Source organism: Drosophila teissieri, chromosome 2L, assembly GCF_016746235.2.
Source record: "Drosophila teissieri strain GT53w chromosome 2L, Prin_Dtei_1.1, whole genome shotgun sequence".
NCBI classification, from domain to species: Eukaryota; Metazoa; Arthropoda; class Insecta; order Diptera; family Drosophilidae; genus Drosophila; species Drosophila teissieri.
The window spans coordinates 20,960,047-20,979,419 of NC_053029.1; the positions used below are offsets into that span (position 1 = coordinate 20,960,047).

General features: G+C 46.0%; 3 protein-coding genes across 3 annotated transcripts in view; all 3 read right to left on the minus strand.

Annotated features, from left to right (window-relative positions):
• The window catches only part of LOC122626320 (protein prickle), a 59,920-nt gene that overhangs the window by 29,745 nt on the left and 10,802 nt on the right, over positions 1–19,373 (minus strand). The gene's annotated exons all lie outside the window — the stretch shown is intronic.
• On the minus strand, positions 458–2,775 carry LOC122626321. Its single transcript, XM_043806524.1, has one exon. The coding sequence runs from the start codon at positions 2,714–2,716 to the stop codon at positions 470–472; it is 2,247 nt and encodes a 748-aa protein (XP_043662459.1). The 5' UTR covers positions 2,717–2,775; the 3' UTR covers positions 458–469.
• LOC122626323 lies at positions 3,008–5,504 on the minus strand. The gene is made up of 2 exons (XM_043806529.1): positions 4,272–5,504; positions 3,008–4,137 (listed from the first exon to the last, which is right to left on the minus strand). Exons 1-2 carry the CDS (start codon positions 5,376–5,378, stop codon positions 3,124–3,126), a joined length of 2,121 nt encoding a protein of 706 aa, XP_043662464.1. The 5' UTR covers positions 5,379–5,504; the 3' UTR covers positions 3,008–3,123.

The window sequence follows — 19,373 nt, forward strand, 5'->3', positions numbered from 1 at the left end:
TATCGTACAGATGTCATTCCTAAAACCCTAATTGTAAAAGGCTTTACTGGCTGGAAGTCAGGACATACTTTTTGCCGAAAAAGAAAAATGGTAGGTCTCGACTAATCGATACGCGATACTTATTTAAAAGTTTGTCATGTAGTTGGATATCGATAAGCAAAACAAAATCAGTTAAATTGTAGCGTACGGTTTTGCAAATAATGTTGGAAGAAAAATAAATGGCAAGTAGGCTTATAATAAAAATCTGTCGGAATCAGAATTGGATTAGGTCGACGCGGACACGATCGACTTGTCAAGTGAATCTAATCAAGAATATACTTTGGTCTAAATCCTACTACTCGCACACGCATCTGCTATTCTTGATTTTCTCTAAAAGTGAATAGACCTTTCCTACATACATCATGTAATGTGATAACTAATGATTTGTGCAAATTATTATCTTAAAACAGCGTGAGGCTTATAGTAGTCCCTAGGTAGGTACTATTTCTGTACTCTCTATGACGGACACAATGTCCTCTGACATGTTGCACAGATGTGAGTAAGTTTGGATGTAAAGCGCGTCCCGGAAATATTTTGACCGATACAATTTGCGGATCACCGCCGTCCGGATCTTATTCTCGTCCAACTCCGTTTCGCCCAAAATTTCCATTAGTTTCTCCATGTCGATGGGCGTCATTGGCTTCGGCTGCTCTGGTTCTTCTTCGTATTTTTCCTCATCGCCTTCTTCGGACTCTCCCAACAAGCTTTGGTAGTACCGCTGTAGCTCTGGCTTGAAAAATGAGTCTTCTACGTTGAACATGAGGTCCTCCCACTCTGCGATTCCATTGCAGATTACACCGCGCACATATATGAACCTCGACCGCTGTTTTTGCTCATCCTGCTTGGTAGTCTTGGCATTCAATGAGGATACGCCGCCCAGCAAAGGAGCGAGAAGTTTGTTAAATTCGGAAAATATCGACTCTCGCTCCACCAATGTCCTAATCCGCATTATGTAGTCCTTGATCGTTGATAGGCGCAGGTCCCAGAGCGGTTCCCGCGGCTTCTTTAACCGCTGATGGAACGCACGAAGCATCTCCAGGTCATCAAAGCGGGCACAACTATAGCCTGGATTTAGGGCGTTAAACGCCTCCCGATCGTCCAGAGGGCGCTCATAAGGGCAGCAAGTCGGAGGAGGCACCACCATGGGAGCTAGGGCCCCCAAATGGGTGGTCAGTTTATCAATTGCCACTGCATCCGACTTGCAGATGCAGACGCACTGGCACTCGAGTAGTTTGGCCATGTAGTCCGCTGGCGGAGTACAACGTCCGTAAAGGCGGAGCAGTAAGGACTCCTGGCGACCGCAAAAGATGCGCGGCTCCACCTGAAGCAGCCACAACTCCACCGCCATCGCCACTTTTCGTGGCTGGTAGAGCACCGCTACACTTCGAGTCTCCCCGTGCGAAAGCCTGAAGCCCTCTAGATCGAAGTGAAACTCGTTGTCCTGGGCCAGCAACAGGGATCCCCTGTTGTAGTAGTAAGTGCTCTGTTTCCAGGAGAAGGAGAGCGACTGTTTGCCAATGTTGGTCAGCTGTAGAACGCGCTTAAAGCGACGCCGAAACGGATCGCATGTGAACCGGGCAACGATTTCATAGCAGTCCTTAAATCCGCCACCATCTTCCTCGCACGGAATGTAATTCACACCATTAACCCGTAATCCCACATCCGGAATGGGAGGTTGGGCTCCTGACGATTTCTCCTCCGTTTCGCCACACGACTCGCAGATGCACTCCTCGGAGCAGATTGGCGAGCTGTCACTTTTGGTCACCGTGTGCATGGAATCCACATCCACTAGGAGCGGCTTTGGTGATCGCTTGAGCTTGCTGATAGCAGTGCCCTCCACCTGCAGGGCGTCCACATCGGGAAAGAACTCCACAACGTTTTGGATGTCTGAAAAGCGTTGCTCCAGCCGTTTGTCCAGGAACTCCGATTGCAGCCAGCCAGGTGGTGGGATCTGATCCAAGGCCTCATTGCCCAAGAGCTCCCTTTTGCAGACCTCAGGCAAGCCAATGACCTCTACATCCTTGTAGCCCACCCTTTCTGCTTTCGGTGTCGTGGCCTCCAGGCCGGGAATCACTTGGCATGTGCAGGGATCCACTTGGTCTCCCAGCTTGGAAATTGGCGCGCTCATCAGACGCTCGCACTTCATGCGGTCCGCGTAGTCGAGCACTTGCTTTACCGTCTGCCCGTCCCGGTTGTCCAGCGTGGAGCGGCGGTTGAAGAGCACCTCACTGGCTAGCTTGCCCGTTTCCCGCTGGACGCGCTGTTGCACCTTCTTGCGCTGGTGAAGCACCTCCTTCCAGTAGCGCAGGCGTTTGTCCACGTGCGGTTCCCGCTCATGAAATGACCACGCCATATCAGCCGCGTGGCAGGAGGATGAGGTCTCTGGATAGTCCCCCCGTCGCTCCTTGAAAATCTCGGTCAGAATGTCCTCCACCATTCGCTCCGTGTAGTTGCCCATGGGCGAGGCGGCATTCAGCTGCGCCTGCGCATTCGAACGGGTCGTGGGTTCGGTCAAGGAGGACGGTAGCGACACCATGTTGGCCAGTGTAAATTTCGAAAAGTTTTCAGACTCGTTGGTTTTGGGGGTAAGCGTGGAATCCGTCAAGTTGAACGTTTGGCACTCAAGGGCCAGAGGAGATTTTACCGTCTGCCGCTTTTTCTCTACTATATTCTCCATTTTGTGAGCGGGTTAGAGTTTGGGTTCGAGTTAACTTGAACAGTAATAAAATATATATTGACATACGATATATAGTGCCCTGAATCGAATGTAAAAGACTTAATTCCAAGCTAGCTATATAATCATATTCCTACTCGCTTTAATCAAAATCAAGTGCGTTGGGGAGTAGATTAACATTTTAAAAATCGTTAAATCGAAATAATATGTAAGTCAATTTTTTCTGGTGGTACCTAGCTAAGATAACCAGCAATGAAACCAATGAATATGATATCTTTGTTCGAGGTATATTATTGCAAAAAAAATGAAATAAATGTTTTTTTTTTTAATTTTAATTGGGTGTTGCCACTTAAAAAAATAGATGACCAAAACTTGGAAAGGGTATATCGGTATTATCAGTGGTATGATTGCTAATCAGCGGTGCTCTCGATTACGGAGACTATGACCTCGACAGCATCACATAGCAGACTGTAAGTGTGCATGTAGAGGGAGTCCTTGAGGTACTTGCTGGCCTTGACTCTCTTCGAAACTTTCTCTACGATCTGAATTTCATCGTTTTCATCTGGACCCTGCTGGCGGTTCTTCTGGGTTAGTTCTGCGGCGATCGGAATAGAAGAATTCTCGCCTAGATAGCGAAGGAGCTCCAGCTTGAAGAACTGTTCATCCAGGCCAAAAACCATTGCTTCCCATTCGTCGATGGTGCTGCTGATAGTGCCGCGCACATAGATGAAGCGAGATCTATCCCGCTCTGTGTTGTGCTCCAGGAAGGGATAAGATGAACACCTGTTGCACTTCATCGGCTGGAGCAAAGCAATCAGTTGGTTGTGGAGATTCTCGCGCAGAAGACGACTCTCCTGCTTGCCAATATAGTGACGCAGGGTCTCGATACTCCAATCCCAAGGTCTATCGCGTGGCTTCTTGGCCAGTTGATATAAGTCCTTAAGCGCCTCCAGATCCTCGTATCGCTGGCATCGATAAGAGAAGTTCTGGGCATTGAAGACCTCGCGTTCGTCAAGGGGTCTTTGGTAGGGACACAATGGTCGCGGGTTCTCGATAATGGGAGCCAAGCTGGCCTGCATTTGGAGAAGGCCCTGGGCCTGCAATTGTTGCTGCTTATCTAAGGGCACCTGTCTGTGACCCTCGAGGCGTCTCTGGAACGGAGCGGGCATGGTGCACTGACCCTGGAGAACGACGTCTAACCGACGGGTACCACAGAAGGGCGACTTTTGGAAGTTCACGTGCCATCGCTGCGTGTACAGGCCCACCTTTTTCGGCTGAAACATCACCCGGATGAGGCGGCGACCCTGCGGCTCCAGGATGAACTCGCTGCGGTCGAATACCAGCTCGGAGTTCAAGGGCAGCCGGTCAGAGCGCAAGCGGTTCTTGCTAAGCCAAAAGACATGCACCAGCTTCGGACTCAGATTCTGCAGGAAGTCATTATGTTAGCGAGTATGTCCTTGCACTATTATTTACCAAAGCCCCCGCAGAAGGGTACAAGATGACCAGCTAATGAAGCTAGCGGTCTCGAAGAACGGACCTCAGTTTGACCCCAGTTTACCTGAATGTCCAAAAGCATCTTCACCACGCGCTCATATGGTTCACATTGGAGAAGCATACTGATGCTTTTGCTTATGGCGCCGACAGGATTGCGGTAACTAATGAGCACGCCGTTGATCATCAGACCGTGTATGTCCTTGGCGTCATCCATGTCCAGACTCTCGACAATTCCCTTTGTTATTTCCTCGAGTGCCGGCTCCCGATAGCTATCGCTCTCCTCCCCTTCTATGGACAGCAGATCAGACTCCGAATCCTCCTCCTCTTCCGGAGTGGAGTTCCCGGAGATAATAGACAAGGAAGTTTCGTCGACTTTGATGATTTGCAGAGTCTTGGTGGACGAGCCCACCAATGCCGGCGTGACCTGCAGTCCCTTTAGGTCGGGTGCAAAGTCAAGCACCTGTCGAATGGAGTGCTTCTTGTCCTCAAGTCGTCCGCTCAAGACCTGGGAGCGCTGCCACTGGCTCTCGATCTCGTTAGGTGGCAGGCGGGTGGCAGCCAGCTCCTTTTGGGTGACCTGCGGTAGGCCAACGAACTCCACCTCCTGCAACTGCGGCTTCACGGCGTACAGCGCCTTAATCTCGCGGCAGAGATGGGGATCACAGCGCGGCTTCAGCGAGCTCAAGGTAACGTTATCCTTGAGGCGAGCAAGAGGTCGCGACCGGTCTGCGGTGTCAAGGACGCGCAGGATCATCCGCTTGTTGGCCTCGTCGATGGTTGCCGAGCGGTTAAAGAGCACGTCCTCGGCCCGCTTTCCTGTCTGCCGCGCGATCCGATCCTGCAGTCGCCTTCGCTCTTCCAGCACGCGGTTCCAGTTGCGCAGTCTCGGGTCCATGTCCAAATCGTCGTCCAGCTTCAGGTCCCTGGACTTCTCCGACTGGCAGAACTGATCTAGGATGCTGTCTGACTGTTTTTGCTGGAAGTTTTGCATGCACAGGACCTCATTAAGAATGTCCTCCACGGTCTGTGTGGCCAAGTACATTTCCTCAGGCTGCTGTTCCTCTAGATCCATGTCCATGAAGTTCTGTTTGTTGGAGTGCGAACCGTTGATCGATAGGCTCCCAATCTTCTTGCCCACTGAGTTTATGACGGAGTGCTGCGTGGGCCTCATTTTTGGATATGTTTGAACTCGATGCTTAATGCTTGGCTTAATGTATGATATAGCTGTGTAAAGGTGACATATATGTAAATAAAACTCCTTTTTTGGCAGAACACGCTTAGTTCATCCTGATTTGAAACAGTTGAAGTTTAAGTTATAGTTTTTTCCAAGTAAATTGCAATTTATGAGCCTGCCTGTTGTGTTAATTTGCTAACAATCCCCATCAAAAAATTCCAAAAAGCTAATACAAAAACCTAGCTCGTGTGACAAGTCGTCGTAATTTTCGTTCAAGCTGTTGGCTCGGCTCCCTGGGGCTCCAATTTGAATTTCCTTCGCCTTTTACCCTAAGTCCCAATGACATTGACGTGCCGCCTTCACACAATTCAAAAAGTTTCTGGAAGTTGTTGTTGATGTTGATGTTGCCATTGTGACTGGCACGGCCAACGAAGAGAAAGGAGTCGCCTGGCTGTCGTATATAAACTTACCTGAAACGGGAAGACGAGAAATATTAAATTGATTTATACACAGGTCATGAGCATCGTTAACAATAACTGAATGTGAACTATTCCGCATTTATGGACGGTTCAAAGGCTCATTAATTATGTCATCTGCGGTTTGGCAGTAGGTCGGAAGCGGCTCTTTGGGGTCGGGGGTGGCTTGTTGTATTCAGGGATTTACCCGATTTACCCCGACTTCGGGAAGAAGAAGTGAAATGAAGTTTCTCGACTGGTGGCTTTTCATACCAAGAACAAACTTTCCGCTTAACAAAGGGGCGAAACAGCAGTGCGAAGCAAAGCTATATCAATTACCCTGGCAACGAACCGTTCAGAAGTATAAAGTAATTTGGCCCGAACCGTTAAGGGAGGGATCCTGGCAAGAACAAAAGCGACCAGACCGCAGAAAAGGAAGCCAAGTAGGGACTGATAGTCGAAGAGGGAGTCGGTGGGGGCCGGAGCTACGGAAATGTACTGCATTGTTGGCAATTTCGATACTCATCATTATTATGGCGGCTGGAAGCCGTGGAGTGCATGTGTTCTGTCTACGTGCCGGTGAAATGCAATCAACATATTGTAATTCAGAAATGCATATTGAGAACGTGCAAAAGATACTCGTACTTGCAACAATGCCGTGCTGCTGCTTCTACTGCAGCATTTGCACTTAACGGCCCGGCAGAGAAAAACAAAACGAAGCCATGCCGAAACGGGGGACATTGTTATTGCCGCTTCAAGTATATCCAGCAAAAAATCTCGCAGCGTTTGCATTTTGATTTCCCATCTCGCATTCTCCCGAGTAACGCATTTATTATTTACCAGCCAGCAACAGGCAGCCAACAGTAAACAGCGTGCTGCAACAGCAACTTAATTCCGCAGACTCATGCTGCAGTTGTCAACGACTGCGACGGAGGCACTCTTGCCCCCACGATCCCACTGCTCCTCCTTCCGCGCTGCCGCATGTTGCATACCTCTTGGTGTTGACAGTGAGACAACAGCAGCAACTCAAGACCCAGACGCCAACTGTGGCGCTCGTTGAGTGAAGACAGACGGACAGACGGACATACGGACAGACAGACAGACGAACAGTCAGACATACGGACGGACAGAGATCAAGCGGCACACAAAGAAGTCCAGACAAAAAGTTTCATGCAAGCAAGTTCAAGGAATCCGTTGGAAATCAAATAAATAGATTTTTTGGACACCCATCTATTATAATTTATTATTAAGAGTATATACATAAATTATTTTTAAGTCGGCAAGGTGGCTGCCATACTTTGGTTTAAAGAAAAAATGACCTAGCCTAACATAAACTTTTTAAAAGCTTATTGTATTCGAATAGAAATTGCCACTATCCAACATTAAAATCCAGCGGGTTATATCTCTATTATAGATATTTCGCAGTATTATTGTTTTAGCTTAATCAGACATAGATCCTCCAATAATATAAAAAAAAAGAAGTTTAGACCAATCTTGAAGCAACTTATCGTGGTGCTTACAGATTACTCTAAAATGTAAAGTGGATCTTGACTACGAACAGACATTTTGGCTTTCCACATGAAGGAATTAAAATTTGCGCGTACATGAAATGTTTAACAAAATACATATTTAGTTTCGATTTTTAATCTGTTAAATGATATTTTCATCGCCTAAAGACTCCGTTAAGAGCAAAAAATAGATTTGATTCAAGAAGCTAATACTCTCGCTGACATATAAACAAGTAGGGTATTCAAAGTACTAAATCACATTTATATGCATTCGGTTAGTTTTTGCTCAACATGCAAATACTGCTCGCCGCCACACTTGATGACGCCCATAAAAATCAAATTTTTATTGAATGAATTGCAGTGTCTAAGACGCAAAAATTATGTGTCAAGCGCCGAGGCCAAATCCATTGAGATTTCCATAGGCCGGGCACGGGACTTGTTCGGGCGGTTCGAACCGCCCCGCCCGGTCCAAATTGTTCCAATCGTGAGGGTTCGCATCGCATGTGTGGCCATAAAAAGTGCGTTACAAATAACTGCACTTTTATTGGATAGTGCTGTGGCGGCAAGTGCTGCAGCTGCCGCTGCCTTGGACCGCTAGAGAGGTCCGCTGGTGCAATCGAAGTTTTAGGATTGATGCCAGTGCGAAAAAGTCTATTGAGTTCCAAATAGAATATCACAATAAAATAAATATGCATATATATTGATTGGACATATTTTAGTGTCCAAGGATGAATCGATATATTCGCTCTGCTGGAGAAAACGAAAAGATGACCTTTTATATTACATCTCTGAAGTAAATATTTAACGAAGTCTTTTTGTTCCTTGAGCAGAAAATAGAACTAAATGCAAAGTATGACCACCCCTCATGTATTGGATTCAAGACCAAGTTCATCGCAGTTGTTTTCTCAGTGCAGACTCAAACTCGAAGTCTGAGACTCGCAAAGAGTTGATTCGAGTTAATTGCCGTGCAATTTGTGACCAGCAAATGGAATGCGCTGTCAAATCAAACCAGAAGCACTTAATTAAACTTATTGAAGGCAGTCGCCAAATGTAGCGTTGGCAATTGCACTCCTAATTGCATAAGCATGTTGCTGGTGTCGCGATGTTGCTGCCGCAGTGATGCATGTGGCCTGCAGCAAGCAGCAAGCAGCATGCAGCATGTCCCTGCTTGGACTCATTCGCATGTTTACCTGACTTCGGCGGACTTGATAATGGCCTTAGGGGGCGCATCCCAATAGTGGGGGGCGGGCGGCACCCACTGGCGCAGCACTTGGTAGTTGCCCTCCAGCAGCGCCATGCCCTCGATGACCTCCTCGTCGGAGTCGCCGTCGTTATTGGGACCATCGTTGGTGTTGCTGCTGCCATTGTTGTTGCTGACTCGACTATCGCAATCGGCATGCAAATTATCGGGCGAGTCGTTCATTGTTTCGGCCGGAAAGGCAGAAGAAAAGCACTAGACTTAGATTTTGGCGGCGCTTTCACTGACACTTCTCCGCTATGAGAGCCTTGGATTTTGTGGGTAAACAAAGATGCGCATTGCCATTTGCGCTGACTCACAGACACAGATACGCACTCACACAATGGCAGACTCTCACACACGAGTACAAACACAATAACTATTCCCCCCAAACAAAAAAAAGGAAGAAGCGCCGGCGAACAATAACAAAGACAACCGGCGAAAGATATTGAGGAAAACTCGAGTGGTATTCTATCTCGCTGACACAGATTCCGCGAATTCGCGATATCTACTGGACTTCGATTCCAGTTAATGAATAATTATAGCTAATTGTTGCAATCGCGGCGACTTATCAGCAGCGGGATAAGTCGGAATACACGAGGAGTCGGCGGATCCGTCCGCTCGCGTTGCACTCACGGATGGTTCTTGCTTCTAATCGGCGAAAATGTTCGTTGCGTTTGTTTTGGCACGACGGGATTGACAAGCACGGCGAAAACCCAAACACAGCGCACAAAGGCTCACCAATACTGCGCCACTGACACACACACCTCTGCCGCACACTCGCACACATACATCCACCAGAGGGTTAATATCTGGCACTCGCTTTTGCATCCCTTGTCGATGCCAGAGAACTCGCCCCGCGTGCACCCCGCGTCTTGTATCCTGCGATTTCTCCGCTTCAGTTTCAGTTTCAGTTTCGGCTGTTTCGCCTTCAAATCGCCCGCTTTCCTCCTCTTTTTAGTGTGTGAGCAAAATAAGGGTTTGCAATGTAATGTTTTTATGTCTGATTTCGTTTTCCTAGATTGTGGTGGTGCAAGTGGTGGGGGGGGGTTGTGCACGTTCAATGCTCGCATATTGTTGAAATTATGTAGCGAGGTGTGTAAAAGGGGGTTGAGGCCGTGTGAGGCCGGGAAAAAGTGCTCTAGAGAGAGCTTAAAGTTCAAAAAACGTTTTCGAACTGTGGGGCCAGCCATCGCGAGAGAGGAGAACAAATAATGCACCGATGGATTGGCAAAAGGAGCTGGTAGGTACATATGTGCATTAAATAATTATTAGATGCTGCGTTGACTAATAACTCCTGCGGAAATTATCTGTTTAATGCTTTTTTGAAAGGTGGGACTTATGCGTCTGAATTTAATCAGTGATCATTAAAGGATCTTTATACTAGCATGGATTCTCCGTATAACATCCAAATAAATATTTACATTTTTATAATTGCAACATTTGTTTTTTATTTATTTTTAATATCCTTATTTAATATCCTTCTACTTGCTACTGGACTCGAACCACTGTGCTCAGTTACAACCTATAACCGTAAATGTCTGGCAGCCACGATCCCCGTGACCTCTCACGCACGCTCCCGCACAGTGCTCTTGCCGCTCACACACACAGGCACAGGGAAAGGAAACTCGAGCCGAATCGAAGCGAGGGGAACAAACCCCACAAACATCGGCAAAAGGAACAAAGGACGGAAGGAAGCGAGCGCTCGAACTTATGCTCATATTTTGCTGCAAACGCACTTCGCTGAGAGGAACAGCGGCTCTCCCAAGTTGAATTCTCAGACTCTCTCGCTCTTGCCAGGACCTCTGCTGATTGCCAGGTTTTTTAATTCACTCACTCAATTTGAATGTCGTTTGGCTGTCGGCTGTTGTTGCTGGACTTGTAGCTGCACTGGCGTATTCACCCCTAAGCGTCTTTACGGTAATTTGAACACGTGCCGAACAGCTGAGCGATTTGGGTGGTAGGGGTGGTGGTTGGGTGGTATTAGGTCACCCTAAAGCCACCCCCGTTGGCAGAACCAGCCAGACACTTTGGCGATCGTTAAATTTTATGATTTCATATGCCGCCCATTCTCCAAACAGGACAAACAGACATCCTTCCCGTTCAGTTGGAGAAGAAGAGGTTTCGCCACCATTAACCATTCGAAAGAGTTGACCGGAAGCAACTGTACTTTCTAGGCTGTCTCCCACGCAAAATGCAGGCCAAAACAATCAACTTGGCAACGCCTACGAGGCCCCAGGGAACAAATGCACAAATATGCACTGGGAAAAATTATAATGTCACAAGTAACCGGAAGGCGTAGATGCTGTTTTCCTTGCTCATATGTAGCGGAGACTGTATGAGTGTTTGGTTTTGAATAAAATGAAAAATAACCCGATTGGATTTATTAGCCAATTAATAACACAATCAAGATAATATACGAAGAAATGTAGGAGTGCTTTAATCGCTTTATTGTGTAAATTTGTATTCTTTTAAATATGGTAATCCCTATTGTTCCTTAAGACACCATTTATCCACTTTTTTTTCTTAGAATAATATAGATTATTCACCCAAGATTATTCACCCGCTAAGTATAACAGTATAACTGTGCAAGAGCATGGGGTTCTTTGCGTACCTTTCATTGCCAACGACATTATATTTGTTTAAACATTTCTTTCCCTGCCAGCGCAGGAAAAGTGAAAGCTCGCTGGGCTGCGCTACGGTATTTAATGTGCAAACATCCCAACACCCACAGACTGACCCACCATGCTGCCATGTCGCAAACAACAACAAATTGCGTCGTTTGCCAAATCAACCCTGCAGACAGGACAACAAACATACAAGGACACCCGCCTACGGAGTGGGTGGATCGTGGATGGCGGTGGCAATAACAACCGACACTTCAACAGCCGCACACAATTTCCGTTCTGGATACAGGACTTTAGATTAAAGCGAGCCCTCCTTCATGATTTTAATTAAAATGCATCTGCCGGGGTGGCGAGACGTGAGTCCTGGCTGTCATTAGCAACATGTTGCTGGGAGCAGCTCTCGCATCAGCAACATCACAGCCAATCACATTTGCGTAATTTAATTTTATTCATTGCATAACTCACATAGTTAGCAAGTCGAAAAGTTTAGTCAAGAGAAATGGGCTGACACATCCCCTGGAGACAAGGACACACCGGGAAAATTATCTGCTTTATGACGTAAGCCATAAATCATCTCTACCATATATACAACATATGGTTTTCTGATAATCTGCTCAACAAAGCATTACATTTCGTAGACCATCATTTTCAACTACCACCATATTCCCATTTGGTTTTTATAATAGAACTAGGAATGTTGCAACCGTGACACATTATAAGATTTCAAGTTTAAGTAAGTACTCGGAAAAACGGAGAGTGACTTAGGAATTTTTCTCCGTGTACCTACACACGTTCCACTTCAGTTATGAGAGTCGGCATAAAAATAATTATATAAACTTTATGCCCTGTCCGCCTGGCGGTCTTCGCTGGGTCTTTCCACCCTCGATAATGTCGCAATACGCCCACGCAACCCTTGCTGCACCACCGCCCTATTCCACCCACCTCCACTTCAGACAGACCGCACAGTTTTAAAAACAGCCAAACCGAGAGCGGTGTAAACATTCTGCCCGCCGGCGTTCTCCCCAACTAGACACACTCACCCACGGTCCTCTGGGTCGGCTTTAACATGATTTGTTGGATTTGGCGAAAAGATTTCCTAATTCCATTTGCTAGACAGGTCTACGTCTACGTTCTACCGACTGCGGTCTGTGACTATTTTCGGGGTGGCTAACCAAGTTTGGCCGGGCTTTGCGGCATTGCAATTTAGATTTTTCGATCGCTGCACTAGTAATCGATCGGATGTGGGGGAAAAATAAATTAATTTTAAACATGTATTTTCCTTCATATATGTCCCTATCCACTGGTGGACAGCAACGAAATTGTGAATTATCTCTGTTAATTACATTAATGTAAATATTTTTTCGAGCAAGTATGGTTTTTGGAAATAAAGTATTAAACACTTTGACACATTTTGACAACGGTTCGTAAACAATTCCTAAAAGTGCACAGAGCCAACCCATCTTGAAGTTCAATATCTGAAACGACAATACCGCTCTTGTTTCCCATCTTTATCAAAAAGGCCAACCGAGCTAGGCCCGAAATCAGGGCCATAGGAACCAGCTCAATTACAATTTCGACTTCTATGTTACATGTAGTCAGTCGCTTTATGGTTTCTAGTCTGGGCGAAACTGTTTAGTTGGGTTTTTTTCATTAGTGGGTTGTCTGATATTTCTTAACACTTCATTACGGAGCGCTATTAGTTGTCACAGTGACTTTGATATGGCCATTGTTGTGTCTTCCTCACATTGGGCCCAGTCTGAAGTGGTGGGAACCTGTGGAGTTGATGGGCCCACACAGAAGCGGTATTAAAACCGAACAGAGACAGAGCTTCAAGCTCCAAGCAGTTGGCGGTAACTACTCCACTTTTTTGGTCTGTGGTCCCCCACCCAAGTGGGGCAGAGTAAGCTGATCTTGGGTCGTTACTCCCGTTGCCAAAAAAAGGCAGCACTTGAAAGTGCGGACGAGCATATGCAAATGTGGAGCATATTGTTTGGCAACTTCCTAGACCTAGTCATGTTGTTGTTTATTTAAAGACTTCCACGGCCGGTTGGCCGGAGCCACATGTTGACGAAATCCGTGGCCAGGGAACCACATCAAAGTAGCTGCGAACACAAATGAAAGCGAGCATTTCGAAATGGGAAGCCATGTGTAAGTTCCAGTTAAACGTTCTATTCTTGAGGCGGTGTACTAAGAATACATATATATGCTTCGGCGAGTATCCATATAGACTCAGTCATCGCCGGCGGCCAAGACCAAAACTCAAATAGATTAGGAGTACATTTGATGCCTATTTGTGTTTGTGCTCGTGTTTGTTTATTATTAAAATCAGCTTATTTGCACTTATTTCGACTTCGGAACACAGCCCACAGGCCATTCGGAATGGGTTTGGTTCCTGGCTAGGGAATGGGAGAAAGGGAGAAAGGGATGGAGAGTACAAGTTCCGGATTTGGGTTCATAAATATGCAAGTCATTAATAGAAATATGATGAACCCGAGGCAATCGCCCGTCCTATCCATCCTGTCCGCCCCATCAAAGTCGGCGGACTAGAGCTACCCTCTGAAATTGCGGATGTTGATGGACCCGGTGATGGAATGACAGGCTAAGTGATCCACTGGGACTGGATGAGTTAACTGGGGAAACCGCCTGCAGTCCTACACACACACACACACACACACACAAATTGAGTCGAAATTATGCTTCATTTGATTTAACACAATCGGTTTGACTCTGCTTTCTTGTTGCTGTTGCGTTGATGCGATGTCAAGGCATTTGAAGTTGCTTCCCTGTGTTCCAAATATCGTTTGCTTTCGGCCCTTTCAGCGACAATTGGATTAGACCCAGGACAGCATTGATTTGCCCTGTTTGGGGTGACATGTAATCGAGAACACTTGAGGCACTGGAGTTCCGGATCGCCCCGAGGCACAGAATGAGGTTTGGAACTTAAGCAGAAGGAGTAGGGACTGAGCGACCCACGAAATACCAATGCATTGGTGATCTTGTTAAAGATTCGAGAGCGGGAAACGAGAAAATCAAGTTTAATAAATAAATTATCCATCTACGTCAACTTCGCTCTATTTGAAAGTACTTTCCATATTCTGCATGATATCAACGCCATTATTCCGCACCCCTGCCAATCTATCCGTGCCGTATCCATGGCCAGATATGCTCGCGGCCAACTTCCATAATAAACACATTGTCTTTTTCGGGCCAAGGGGCTTTTCTTTGAGATTTCCAGCCCGCACCCACCCCTTTGATGATCGGGCGGTAAACGCTAATATTTCCGCTATAGCAGCGATTTCTTTCACTTAACCGCGGGCCAATGCAACTTGCAGCTTGCACATGCTTCTTCCACCGCCGCACTTTGCTTTCAGCATGCTTTTCGGTTTTCATCCATTTTCCTCACGGCCTATCTGTTTTCTGTTTTTATTGACAGGCTGCTGCTCGCCAGCGGCTGAAGTTGCAACATCCGCACATGTGGCCAGCCACCAGATCTACTTCTGCTCGGCTTTCCTGTTTTCCTTGCAACACAGCAGCAGCCGCAGCCGCAGCAGCAGCATCAGCGAAGCATTGTTATTGTTTATTGATGCACTACTTTGCGCTATTTTCGTGTGGCAACTGAAAATGCAACTTCAGCAGATGGCGATGGCATGCTGTGGGCGTTCGAGTCGGAGCACAACGTCCAGAATCTAGTCCAGAAACCAGAAACTAGAAACCAGAACCCGAGGAGCAGTTGCTATATTCCGTGGCCAGCTCTTATAATACTCGTATATAAATCGTTTTCCAACCACATAGCAGATGCAGATTTAACGAACCTCCAAAAAAAGAACGGAAGGCGACTTTCAATTAGCGGCCTTGTGTTTTGACATTGCTCAAATTATACAACGATGGCGGCACAAAGCTGATTATTAGACTTGTCAGCAGAGGCCAGGCTTTATTGAATTGTCAAGTTACTGTACTCCGTACAGTGCCACCGATGTGGATGCCACGGCAACTTCAACTGCTGCCTTTCCAGCCAATTACTGCTCCTTCTACTGCGGTTGCAGCCGCTGTTGTTTGCCAATTTCCAGATACTTTTTCTTCAATTACGTATACGACCTGGATGCTTAGATCCCCAAGCCCCCGCCAGCGCCCAGCGAACTTTGGGCCGTTTCTTTTATTTTATGTCGCATGTAATTAGTCACGATGTTGGCAGCAGACACACTGCAGGCCAAGCTGACTTTGGGTGCCATTCGCTGCACTCGATTCTTGAGCCAGGCGACTTGCAACTGCCAACTTGCAACCAGCGACTTGCAGCTTGCGATGGAGACTCTTGAATCTCAAACTGTCGACTGTCGAAGCCGCCTGCCTTTGTTGTTTGCCGTTGATGTGGCTGCTGGTGCAAGTTGGCCCGGCACAGCATCATCAGCAAACTGTGAGCCAATCGCGGAAGTGTGAATTGCCAGCTTCTGCGGACGACCCGGCTGCTATTAATGCCGTCCCCAGAGCAAACTGCGGCGTAATTAGGCCAATTAGTTGATAAAAGTGCTCATAAATTACACAAAATCTCCTGCAATGTGCTGCAGCCATTCTGGACCCTGCATCACCACTTTCGACCCCATTTGACACATTGGAGGAGAGCAACCGACGGACGAACTTCTACAATACTCGTAGACGGACACATGCAGTGCTGGAATAATCGAGTATTAATCCAAACACAGTTAATTTTCAAATTGGAAAAAATTATTCACCGCTGGAGGAAGAGAAACTGGTTTCCAGGCCCTGCCCAAAACTTCTGCTAACTCATCACGCGCCAACATCCAATCAAATACGAAACAGAAAACATCTCGCTTTCAGAGTTATGGAGTTCGTGTTTCTTTTTCTGTGGGCACTTGAAAACTTGTATTGCTGTGTAATGCTGCCAAGTACAACCAAACGGCTTGGGTAAGGAAAACAGTCGAAAACAGTCGAAAACAGTCTTCATCGAAAACAGTCTTCATCTCCATCGCCATCGCCTCGTTGTTTAATTTTGCTATCTCTCGATGAGTTCGCCCCGCACTCGAGACTCTCCATATCGCGCAACTGAATCTGTTACGCAAATGTGCGTAATAAGCACGAATTCAGATGGATAAATCCAGGGGATATACTTTTATCTCTACATACACATACTTTTAATCGAGTGATGGCTAAAGACCGAGAAACGGTAACAGAGTGCAAAGAGACCTTCAGCCGATTTTGAAGGCGCGTGGGCCTTGACAACAACTCAAAGTGAGGAACTTGAGCTACCTACCAGCAACAAAAACCCAAACAACATTAGCAACAACCTGAACGCCACCGAAAACTTTGTCGAAAACTTCAAATGTCTTCCGAGTGGTCAAAGGGAAATAAAGTTTACAAAATGTTGGCCATAAAGTTGAGTTTAGAAACCATTTACAACGTGTTCGTCTCGCTCTGCGCAAGTAAAGCACACCCAATAAAAACGTAGGAACTCTGGAACTCGCACATGCACTCACCATAGGTAATAGATCAACAGACCATGAACTTTGACATTCGACAATTAGCCTTGTTCTCTTGCCACAGTCTGAAGTCCGATAGCATTCTTTAGAACAGTGAAAAGCGGGAAGCATTGGAATGATTTTCCTTGAAAATATACTCTGATCAATTATCACAAGTTTCCCGCAAAATCAGTGTCTTAAATCAAGGGAATCTCTTATACTTATGCTGTGTTTATCGGGAATTACTATGACATTATTAATATATGTTGATAAAGCTCTTGGAAATTTGGTGTGAAACCAACTGAGTAACCCGAGAACTTATACAGTTACCGTTCTGAGAACAGATTGAAATTTTAAATAACTGGATCCTAGACCCATTTTCATTGGCATTATGGGATGAAAAAACTTCAAAAAAAGTTTTTTCAAATTGTTCTTCATAAATATATGTATAGTCTTTTAATGATTTTTTCTACTTACGGCTTTTTATTAATATAATATATTTAATATATTTATCTGTCTTATCTTATGGAGAATATTCGTTCCCGTTGAGCACATCATAGAATATAATTTGTAATACCGGTTACTCGTAGAGTAAAAGGATATACTAGATTTAATGTATGTGTGTATGTGTGATTTATAATGTGAGTGATCACTAGCCCATCCGTATAAACGTCAAGATCTAGAAAACGTTGGCACTATAACGGCCTAAGTATATTTTTTCAACCAACTTCGATATGCCATGTTAAAATTTCTGCCTGGTACTCCCTCTAGTTGAGTAACAGGTATCTGATAGTCGAGTAAATCGACTGTAACGTTCTCTCATATTTTTTCTTCTACTTCTGAGTTTGAAGCATAAACTCGTATTTCGATTAACGACAATGAGGAATGGCCATAAGGAATTAATTATGTGATATTAATGAACCATATCACATAAGCATAACATGAAAACCCGCCAGAAATCAAAGTTTTGATTGCCACAAGCGGCGAAATGCGGAACTAGCTCGATTTGAGATTCTTCCGTGAAGATTCCCCCATCCGGATACCGATGCTCATTCCTATACAGATTCCAGATGATTTGAGCTGAGTGCACTGACCGCAACAAGTCTGGGCCTCGAATTGCCGTCAATTGAAGATCATGTTATGAAATCAATTTCGATTGTCACGTTGACGTCGGAGCACAGAAGGGAGCGTTGCTTACACTGACGAATGCACTGAGACAAAAGCCCAGCTTATTCAAATAATTAGCCAAACAATGTGGCCAACTGCGGACGGAGGGCAAGTACATAAATTCAATTTGCGTGGAGCGGACCCCGCTGTCACACAATTTGCAATCAGTCCAGCCAGCTCTTGGCCAAGATCCCCTCGACATTGGCTGCGGCCACGAAGTGCAACATGTTGGGTAATTTGGAGAATTTATGACAGGCATTATGGCAACACTGGCTCACGCTGATCGCTATAGTAGGTATTACGACTGGACGTCTGTGTGCGTGTAATTCTTAGAGCGGCCCAAAACCACAAACCAGTTTCATTATTGCGTACAGTTTTTCCTATTTTTCCCATTTCCCATGCCCCGCTTGCGCCTTTCGATACTTATGCAACGCGCTCCGCTTTCCGATTACTCACGCCGCAAGAACCGCTCGCCGATCGCGAATTTTCCAGCCAGCAGCTACCAACTTGCGGCTATCTAGCAGCTCCATAATAAGTCACTGGCAGGAGATTCCAGCAAAAAATTAGAGATGCCAATTATACAAATGGTCAGACGTCCGAATGCGAATACGAATACGAATACGAATCAGAATCGGAATCCGACTTAGGCTTGGGCTTCAACTTCGAAGGCGAGTTTTATTCCAAGACTGAGCTGGTGGTAAATTGTCAAAACGGCTGGGCGATTGCTCTTGGCCAGTTTTCCAGTTTGACAGGCCGACAAAGGTGCGGCTCCAGTGGTGGAGAGCGATCGAGTCTTGGCTGGATTATGGCAGCAAGCGAACCGAAACAAAAACGAATCGGCTGAGACTCAAGTCTCAAGTCTCAAGGCTCAGGTTCCCGACGCTTTGAAATTGGTTTTTCCGCTGGCTTGCCAGCTGCTTAAATGTCAAATGCAATTGTCTTGGGTGGATCCGCCAGCGAGGCTTTGGCACTGGGCGTTGCATTCGGTGCACTCGGTGGACTCCACAAGTTTAACTTTAATTGCGAGTCGGGAATGAATATCTGGGGTCCCTGGCGAAATGCTAAAGGTGAAGCCTCCTCCTGGGTGTGTCTGAATATTCCAAGAGTTAAGTAGGAGTTCTTTATTCATCTAAGGTCGATCTATTGGACGGCTGGCTGTGCGTGCAGAATGCGAAATGCAAATGAGAACGCCGAACGGCGAGGAACGAGCTGGAATTGTGTATTCGAAGCGTTGGAAGCCGGCACCACCCCAAAGCCCAATTCAATTAAGTTGTTCGGAAAATTGGCCGGGCCTACGTGTTGGATTTCCTACTCTCCGCCAACACTGAGAAAAAGTTATAGAAGTTTGGCATTTAGGCAGATTCAATTCAAAAACAATTTCCTAGAATATTTTGAAACGAGCGAATAGTAGTTTTTAAACAATTTGCCGATATGCCTAGGTCTTATTTCAACAAAAATTCCATCTGATTTTTAGTAGGCCATTAGTTTATCTATACTATTTTAATAAATTGTTCCATATGTCTGCTA

What these genes read in the sequence shown, in the direction of transcription:
- LOC122626321 (XM_043806524.1), bottom strand. Translation starts at nt 2,716, where the DNA reads ATGGAGAATATAGTAGAGAAAAAGCGGCAGACGGTAAAATCTCCTCTG.
- LOC122626323 (XM_043806529.1), bottom strand. Translation starts at nt 5,378, where the DNA reads ATGAGGCCCACGCAGCACTCCGTCATAAACTCAGTGGGCAAGAAGATT. An exon ending in AGATGCTTTTGGACATTCAG is followed by an intron (nt 4,138 to 4,271) that starts GTAAACTGGGGT and finishes GACTTCCTGCAG; the next exon opens with AATCTGAGTCCGAAGCTGGT.